The following is an 8,925-nucleotide window of genomic DNA, read 5'->3' on the forward strand; positions in this document are numbered from 1 at the left end:
CAAGTCAGCAGCATTTTTGCAGAGCATCAGAAATGTCATGATTTTTTTCCAGTCTAGTGGGAAGACTTATCTGCTTACGATTTCTACACAGGATAAACAGCTGCCAGTTCCAAAATCCAGGCTTCAAAGTAATTAAAAAGCAAAGACGTTTCTTTAGACTCTCTTGTACAAAATAACTCTCTTATCACTTACATCCTTTCAGTAGTAGTAATAAAAGTTCACTCTTCTAGGATTAAACTCAGTAGGTTGATTCAGTGGTCCCATTTGAGTTTGAAGAATAAAAATTTGATTTCTTGAGGTACCTGCTCGATGAGAGAGACACTTGCATCCTCCGTGTAGTTCGCACACTTCGGCAAAGAGCAGCATTTTTAAGGTTGTCTCTGAAGTCTTTTGAAATATAGTAATAGATGAATGGATCAATACAACTGTTCAAAGTAGAAAGACACAGTGCAATTATGTATGACACATACAGATAGCTCTGGCTGTAGGTTTTGAGGAGCAAATAGTGCGCAACAAGCAGCACATTGCTAGGTGTAAAACAGATGAGATACGTGCACAGGACAGTGATAATGAGTTTGATTGCTCTCTTTCGTTTCTTCCCAGTGCTCATGCCTGAGATGGAAGCATTCAGAGTCTTAATCATTAGTATGTAAGCAACAGCAGTGACGAGAGCTGGGATTAAGAAGAGTCCAATTGCAAGTGAGAGGAAATAATTGAACATGTCATGAGCCAAAACATTTTCAGGCAACACATCATGGCAGGTAGTAATGTTAAGATTTGAAATGTATGCTGTCTGATTAACAACATACAACGGAACAGTGCCCAGAAAAATCAGTATCCAGATAGCAAGGGAGATGCCCAAGGCAATTTCAGATTTCTTTCTTGAATGGACTATGGGGTTCACTACAACGCAATACCGTTGCACGCTGAGACATGTCATGAAGAGAATGGAACAGTACATATTTCCATAGAAAAATCCAACAAGTACTTTGCAGAGACCTTCACCAAATAGCCAATTATTGCCATTTACATGGTACGCAATTTTCAGTGGGAACCAGACAACAAAAAGAAGGTCTGCCAATGCCAAGTTAACCATATAAATCACAGCCGGATGTTTCTTCTTTGTTCGGAAAAAAAAGACCCAGAGGGCCATGGCGTTGCTTGGCAAACCAATGATAAAGACAATGATATAGACAATGGGAAGAAAAACCGTAGTCAGCTTTCCTGTGAGGACTTTTGCTGCAAATTCATCCACTTTGTATAACTCTTCAGAGGCATTATTTGTATTTGGAACTTTCTGGCCAGCAAAACTTCTTCCTTTTGACCTGCTGGTTTCACTACTCTCTGAAAAAAGAAGAAAAAAAAAAAAAAAAAAGTTGCTGTTACTGAAGTACAGACTTTCTGTCTTTTTAAAAAATAAACTACACGTCATGATTTACCTGGAAGAATTAAAGAGGACCTCATCAACAGAAAAATTAAGACTTGTTTTCAAACACTTGACAACTTTTCTTCCCTTTGTTTTAAGTTTATTATCCAAAAGACAACCTATATCCCTATTCAAAGATTGTATCAGCAACCAAAATGCTTTTCCACATCACCAGTGATAATAAAAAAACCTTGTTAAAATGGCTGTCAGGTGCTCCTACCATCTGAACAGTTACAATAGAAACTGCTTCAAATTCCCCAGGGCACCATTATCCTTTCACATGGCAGTGCCAGATTACCCAAGTGCTGGGACTCATAAAACTTTGCAGCAGGCTAACATAGCTACAGTAGAAGTCTCCTCAGTTTTAGATGGCCTGAAAATCAAGTATGCAGTAAAAGAGAGCATGCTATCCTCAGATGAGCTAGAACTGAAACTGTCAGAATATAATGCCAAAAGCTATGAACTAGTGATCACTAGAGAAAGAAAGACGAGTGCTACACTGTATCTGAATTGAAATTCAAACAGACTAACTTTGTGCATGAAGGGCCAGTCACAGGGGACCTCCTTCCAATTCATGGCCAAGATGGTCAGACCATCTCTGCAGTTTCTACTCAAAATGCTAGGCAGTAAAGCCGACAGCCATAGTTGCTTCGTAAACCAGAGAGCTATCACTTCAAGTTTTACTCTGCCTCTTTGCATGCCACAGGGACTTAGAAACCATATGGGCAAGCCAGCCATTCCTGACTGCGCCGTCTTCTACGGCAGCCTTCAGATGGCTCAGTCCAGAACCCCCCACGACACCCTCCAGACCCAACACAGTCCTCTCACACTAACAAGTTAAACTGAACAAGCAGATACTGCCCATGAACTCCCACCGTTCCAAATCGTCAGATATCTGCCAAGCTAAACTGTACAGACATGGAACTTGACTGTCTGTGGGAGAAGTATTTTTAACCTTATCTCAATTTCTATCAGTATTTGTGGATTATTTTAGCCACAGAAAATCCCAACTGGAGTATAAAGGAGAGTCTTCTTGAGCAGGCAGGTTTGCATACAACAAGCCATGAATAGTGTTGAAGGATGGCCCCTTTGTTATTCAATACACAGTAGTTTTGATACAGTTCCAGAATGAAAAATGCTTACACCTTACATTTTAAAGTATAAGAATATAATTCTCATGCAAGAAATACGTGAATACACAAGTATGCATGTTTTCCGGTACAGATTCTCAAGAGTAGCACAACTTTAGATAGCTGTTCAAGTTATTACTGCAAAAGTCAGATGTACAGCATTAGTGTCCCATCTAGACTGTGTGACCTCCTAAAGAGATGCACAGAAATACAGCATTTATCAGTGTTCTTTAGAGTTTTGAATTAAGTTACCCTAGCTCCACTTAACAACAATTTGACAAGCTCCAGGCACAGGCATGCTTCACTGGAAAACTAAGGTGTAAGAAAACTTCTTGCCAGTGCAATTACATGGCCAAATCTTTGCAGTAGACTGCATGAAGACTGAAGTCTAAATTATACCAACAAAACGACAGTCCTAAAGAAAATTAATTCAAATGTCAGAGTCATTTTGGCCTGTATGTGGCATAATTACAACAGGGCAGAATTATATGAATCCTGCTCTCAGATCTTTAAGCCATGATTATGGCAGCAATACTGTTAAAGATGAAAAGTTTACTCATATAATACAGAAACCCCAGGTCCCTAACCTGAGCTGTGAATATTAGAAGCCATAAAACCAGCTGGAAAAGCATAGCTTACACAGACATCAGATAATGTAAATGATAATTAGCTGAGCAGGCTTATAGCTTAGCTGAGAGAGATCCTAGAGATGCAGAAGGAAGCAGACCCTTGGTGTAAGCTGACAGCAGTTCTCAGAGTACTGTAATAAAGCATGGTGTACAGTGCTGCGTTAAGCAGCTGTCCATCAGTAAGTAGTTGATTTTATCAAACTGCAGTCATACCATTTGTATTCCATTCCAAAGACTTAAGTTATTGTAGAAAACTGGTAGAGCAAATACTACCACTTTGTTCTTAGTAATGTTTTGTGATCAGATAGAAAGCAATGCTTTGCAATTGGTGTTCATACGTTGGGTTGAAAAAAAAATAAAAAATAAAAAACGCTCACCAAAAAGCCCTAAAGTGTTAGTGTGACACAAAAGAGTAAGAGCTATAATAAAGTGGATTGATGGATGACCCACAGACAGGACTTAGTATTACAAGAGTGACAGAATAGAGATAAAGGTTTGTTTTATTCTACTTTTGAAGATATAGTCAAGCTAAATGGGTCTTGCTTTTACACTGACTTTAAGTAGTTCCAGCCTCAAAAGTTCTGACTCCAAATACTGGGCCCAACTGGCACCCATACAGGGGGGCACTTCAGTGTCCTGTTTCTCTTTGCAGTTAGCACTCCCTCACCAAGCAACCAATCCTTTGTTAGGTATGTGCATTTTCTACATCCTTTTCTTACTCTTTCTGTACTTTCAGTTTTCCATAACAATTGAGATCTTTTCCAAGCTGAGTTTCACCCTGCCTGACTCACATAGAAAGAATGCAGTTGACTTGCTAATCTGCCCACGGGAAAAGCTTCCTTGGCATCACGGGGAAAAACAGTGCTCTAGTCCCACAACAAAAGGCTGTTTCAACACCTTTGCCATTTGTCCAGAAGATATAACCCACTGCATACCAAGAGAAGGATTATGCCTACCCTGCAGACACAAAAGTGACAGCAGCACAGAGTATCCAGATTAACTAGCTTAGGTCACGGTAGCAATACCCACACAGGACTAAGGTTAAGATTACCCTGGTTTTTGGATCTGCAGCTCAGATTCACCACAACCCCATAATGGCATTAGCCTATTTGAAAACAGCCACAATCATGTCCTCTGGCTCTCAGTGCATCTCCCTTGATTGGGATGGGATCACACTTCCAAGCTCATTTCACCTCCCTACTCCAGAAGATCAAGCACCCAGCTAAAATTTTAAGCAGACTACTCCTCCCCCCCTCCCCCGATGATTCCAAATTCCCCACCGCCCCCCAGGTCAGATAACTAAGATATTAAGAGGCAGTCTAATAACAGAAACAGAACGACAAACTTTGCACCCATCTCGTATCTATTTGTTCAGAAAATAGGACCTACCATAAGCTTGGTTTCAATATTTACACAATCTTTACGCATATACTTTTATTATGCAAGAAAGCCCAGGATGAACAAATACAGGACACAGTGCAAGGGCATGCATAGACACGGCAAAGGGGTTTACTATAAAAGGTAGTGAAACATGAACCTTCGGGTAGTGAAATATTAATGACTCTTTTTTTTTTTTTCTCCAAACAGCACTTGTGTTCAATAACCAATAATATGAACTGACAAAGATAAGAATTATGATTTTAAAAAAGAAATAATCCGAGCTTTCAGAGTCGGGAAAAAAGCGAGAACACGGTCTTTAACCTTTTTTTATGTTTCTACATGGCTTTTCGGCAGGTTGCTAGCGAGAACCAGGTGAGGCACAGCACCGATGCGGGGGGAGCCCGGCCACGCCTGCCGGCCCGCTCCCGCCCCGCCGTGCCGCAGCCCTGCCCGCCGGCTCCGGGCGACCGGGAGGCCAGAGGGGGCTGGAAGCCGAGCCCCGCTGCTCGCCCGTCCAGCTGCCTTCCCCCACCGGGCGGGGGGGCAGCCGGCCGGCAGCGGCCTCCCGCGGAGTCGGAACGGGTTGGGAAAACGCGGGCCGGTGGCTGTGGAGCTGCCGGGACCCGCGGGAACCTCGCCCACTCCGCTCCGGGCTCCCCGCACCCCAGCCGGCGACCAGAAACCTGCTCTCCGGCGCGGTTCGGCCCGCCGCCGCCGCGCCTCGCCCGCCGGGAGCCCAACCGTGCAGCCCGACCCGCAGCCGAGGGGCGCCGAGCAACCAGCGCGGGAGCCTGGGAGGGCTCCGCAGTCCCCAGCTGATCCCAGCCGGGCCGGCGGCTCCAGCACCCGTCGGCGGCAGCTCGCACTCCCCCTCTCACCTGCGGGAGTGGCGGCTCCCAGCAGCGCACAGAGCAGGACCAGCAGCAGCAGACACAGCCCGCGGCGCCCAGCCATCCTCCCGCCGCGCTCCGCCAGCACTGCCTCTCCCGCACGCCCGACCAGTTTCACCTGATACCTGAGCTAGGAGGGGGCGGGGGGCGCGGCCTGACCGCTACCAGCCTGGCGGCGGGCGGGGCCGGGCGGGGCCGGGCGCGGCCACATCCCCCACCCCCGAAGGGCTGTGGGTTGCCCCTAAAATGGCGGGGTCAGCCCCGCCGGCGGGTCCCCTGCGCTCGCCTCAAAATGGCGGGGGCGCCCCCTCCCGCCTCCAGGGGTGGTGGGCCTCGCCCGCCGCCTCACGCCTGTGTCCCCGCTCCGTGGCCGAGCAGGTGCCGCGGGCCTCGGCCCGCACCTCCCTCCCTCCCTCCCTCCCTCCCTCCCTCCCTCGCTGGTCCTCGGGCGGTCACCCGGCCTAAGCCCGCCGGTGGGAGCCGGGCCAGCCCTGCGGCAGGTGCCCGGTTATCAGCTCGTAGCTGGGTAAAGCCGAGGCGGGCTGTTGGCGTGGCGGTGGTGCTGGTTCACCCCCAGCCGCTGCTGGAGCGGGGCAGGCTGGTTCTGGGAGCGGGGGGCACGCTGGCGAGGGAGCGGGCTGGAGGGGCGCTTCGTGGGACAGCGTTACTCCTGTGGCCTCGTAACACGTTGCTTTGTGTGTGCTAGGTTTCTCACCCTTCTTCGTTACGTTGTCATATGACGGACGGGCAGGAAAACGTGTAATGGCTGCTTAACCCACATGCATTTGTGGTACCGCGCTGGCGTGACCCAGGTTAAGAAAGTGGTGTTTTGAACTTGTCAGCCTCGCTTAAACTCGGAGTACACCGACTTCCTTTTGTATTTGCAAATAGGTATTTCAAGGACAAAATTAAGCATAATGCAATGCCAGCAGTGTTTTCCATTTATCCACACAAATATGAATTTAAGAAATGTTTTTAGGTTTGTAAAATCAAGCACACAACTTACAAATTCCATAATTAAAACTGCATGTTCAACCCTGGTTCACACCTCTAGACCAGTTCTCCAGTTACATCAGTAATGCTCCCTCTGCCTCAGTCAGACTGCAAGATGCTTGATGTTCAGTTGGTGATAAAATTGTTTTGGTTTTTTTTTTTCCCTTTCTTGAATGAATATGTTATGAATATACTCAGTTCTATGTTGTTCTGAAGAGAAAATTGTTCTTTTCGTGGGCTTTCTGTGATGGTCATGAAATATGGCTGGGAATTGAGGAAGTCTGCATTGTTCCCATTTTACAAATGGAAAATGGAGTACAGAGAGATGAAGGAAATGCACTTGGAAGTTTTGCGTGTCTGAGTCAACATCAAGGGCCTCTCTTTTTTGAGTCTTTGTTGTAAGTGACTCCATATTCAAAGCACTGTTCCTGTTTGTCATCCACGCAGCTAAGACTGTTTACAGATTTCTCATCTTAGTCTCAGCCTCCTTGATAAGCACCGGAAAGTCATAGCCCATCCCTCCAGACTCCCAGTCTGTCTCTTTCTGTCTCACTTGCACTGCTGTTTTGTTTACCATTACAAACCACCTCATGGGTACTTAATCTCCTGCTCCTAATCACCTTGTCCAGTGAGTTGTAGTCTTCTCATCTGGCTTTTTATCTAATCTCCTTTTCAAACAGGCATGCATGTATGTGCTGGCTACTGGTCTCTACAGTGTTTTCCCTCTCAGATCTCTGGTACTAGGGAGTGGTCAGTCTTTTTCTCATCCGGTTCTGCTGTAGCCGGTGTTCTGCCAGCACCCAGTCCCACTTTTCACTGCTTTTCTCTTGATTTATTCCATCCCGTCTGTCTTTTTGTCCCATTTATATTTAAACCAGACAGCTCCTTCCCTCTTTTGCTTGGATCCAGCAACAGTGGAAGGGACTGAGAACGCAAAGGAAAAGGATTCATTGCTGTCACTAAATAAAATCTGCCTTAGGCTGTCCCATGACAGGTCAGAGGTGCAGCTGGAGAAGTCCTGTGGCTGTGTGTAGAAACAGGTGTCATTGCAGGTGCATCTTCTGGAATTGCAGCTCTGTTGAGTGTAAGAAAACTATGTTAACAGAGGTTTAGAATTTGGCTAGGTTTTCATGGGGATGTCAGAAACATGTTATTGATGTGAAGATCATCTCCCTTCAAAGTCTTGTAAACAATTCATTAGATTCCCAAGCAATTAAAAATGGAGCTTATAAGAGGGAGTGTCAGGCAACTTTAGTACCAGAGAGTTCTGTCAGCCTGCTTTATAAGGCAGACCTTATTGTGGCCATTCAGTACTTAAGGGGACTTATGAGAAAGATGGGGAGAGACTTTTTACCAGGGCCTATAGTGATAGGACAAGAGGTAACATTTTAAAATTAAAAGAGAGTAGATTTAGGTAAGATACAAGGAAGAAATTCTTTACTATGAGGGTGGTAAGACACTGGAACAGGTTGCCCAGAGAAGTTGTGGATGCCCCATCCCTGGAAGTGTTCAAGTTGGATGGGGCTTTGAGCAACCTGACCTAGTGAAAGATAACCCTGCCCATGGAATGGTGTTGGACTAGGTGATCTTTAAAGGTCCCTTCCAGCACAAACCACTTTATAATTCTATAACAAACTAATGGTCTTTGGCACTTGTAAGGAGTAGTTCCTGGTGCTCCGTCTGTGTCTTGCTAACAAGGCTTTTGTTCTGGTTTTGTTCTATTTACTTTTATCAAGAAGTTGGTGTTCCTAACTAACATCTTCAGCGGCTATAACACTTGTGAGAAAGATTCCCCATTTATAGTCTATAAATGAGTTCTTCTTCATGAGTTAAAAAATATTTAATAGAAACTAGAAACTATCTTGCCCCCGTTCGCATGACTGGGACCTCTGTACAGAGCAATGGCAAGCCTTCACAATTTTTACTTGCCTTTATTGAAGACAAGTGATTTGTCAAAGCTATTTATGGTTCTATTGTGCCACTTGTCAAATGGTTTGGAAAGAAAATGTAACAATTTGTAAATAAACACAAAACAATTAGGTTCTTGTTCATACTTGTTTATCGTTGGAAAATAATTGCAATAAATACAACTGCCACAGAAAGAGTAAGTACATGACTACAGATGCTTATTAAACCTCAATTCTCGGTTACAAATTGGTAGTTTCTTGTTTTTTCTGCTATACAATTTTTTCTGCTACAAATATATATATATATGCATGTGTGTGTATATATATATATATATATACACACTGCTCTATTATACTATCATGAATTGGGAAGAATATCTTGCACATTTATACAGTGGCTTGAAGGGAGCTTTGAACTTGCATGTCATTGGTTGTTGATTATCAAAGCATGCCCCAAACTGACAAGAAGATAAGTGAGCATGAGCTTATCATTCCCTGCTCTAGAAATGTTTGTCTGGAGAACATTATCAGGGAAGTCTCGTGCATCTTTGGGCAAAGGGCATCATTGGA

General features: G+C 44.9%; 1 protein-coding gene across 1 annotated transcript; it reads right to left on the reverse strand.

Moving 5' to 3' along the window:
* Nucleotides 1-238: 238 nt before the first annotated feature.
* Nucleotides 239-5,519, reverse strand: F2RL1 (F2R like trypsin receptor 1; the record flags this gene model as incomplete). The annotated part of the gene is made up of 2 exons (XM_082335456.1): nucleotides 239-1,344; nucleotides 5,444-5,519. The coding sequence occupies 2 exons, from the start codon at nucleotides 5,517-5,519 to the stop codon at nucleotides 239-241; spliced, it is 1,182 nt and encodes a 393-aa protein (XP_082191582.1).
* Nucleotides 5,520-8,925: the final 3,406 nt, after the last annotated feature.

Source organism: Platalea leucorodia (assembly GCF_965183815.1).
Source record: "Platalea leucorodia genome assembly, chromosome: Z".
NCBI lineage: Eukaryota > Metazoa > Chordata > Aves > Pelecaniformes > Threskiornithidae > Platalea > Platalea leucorodia.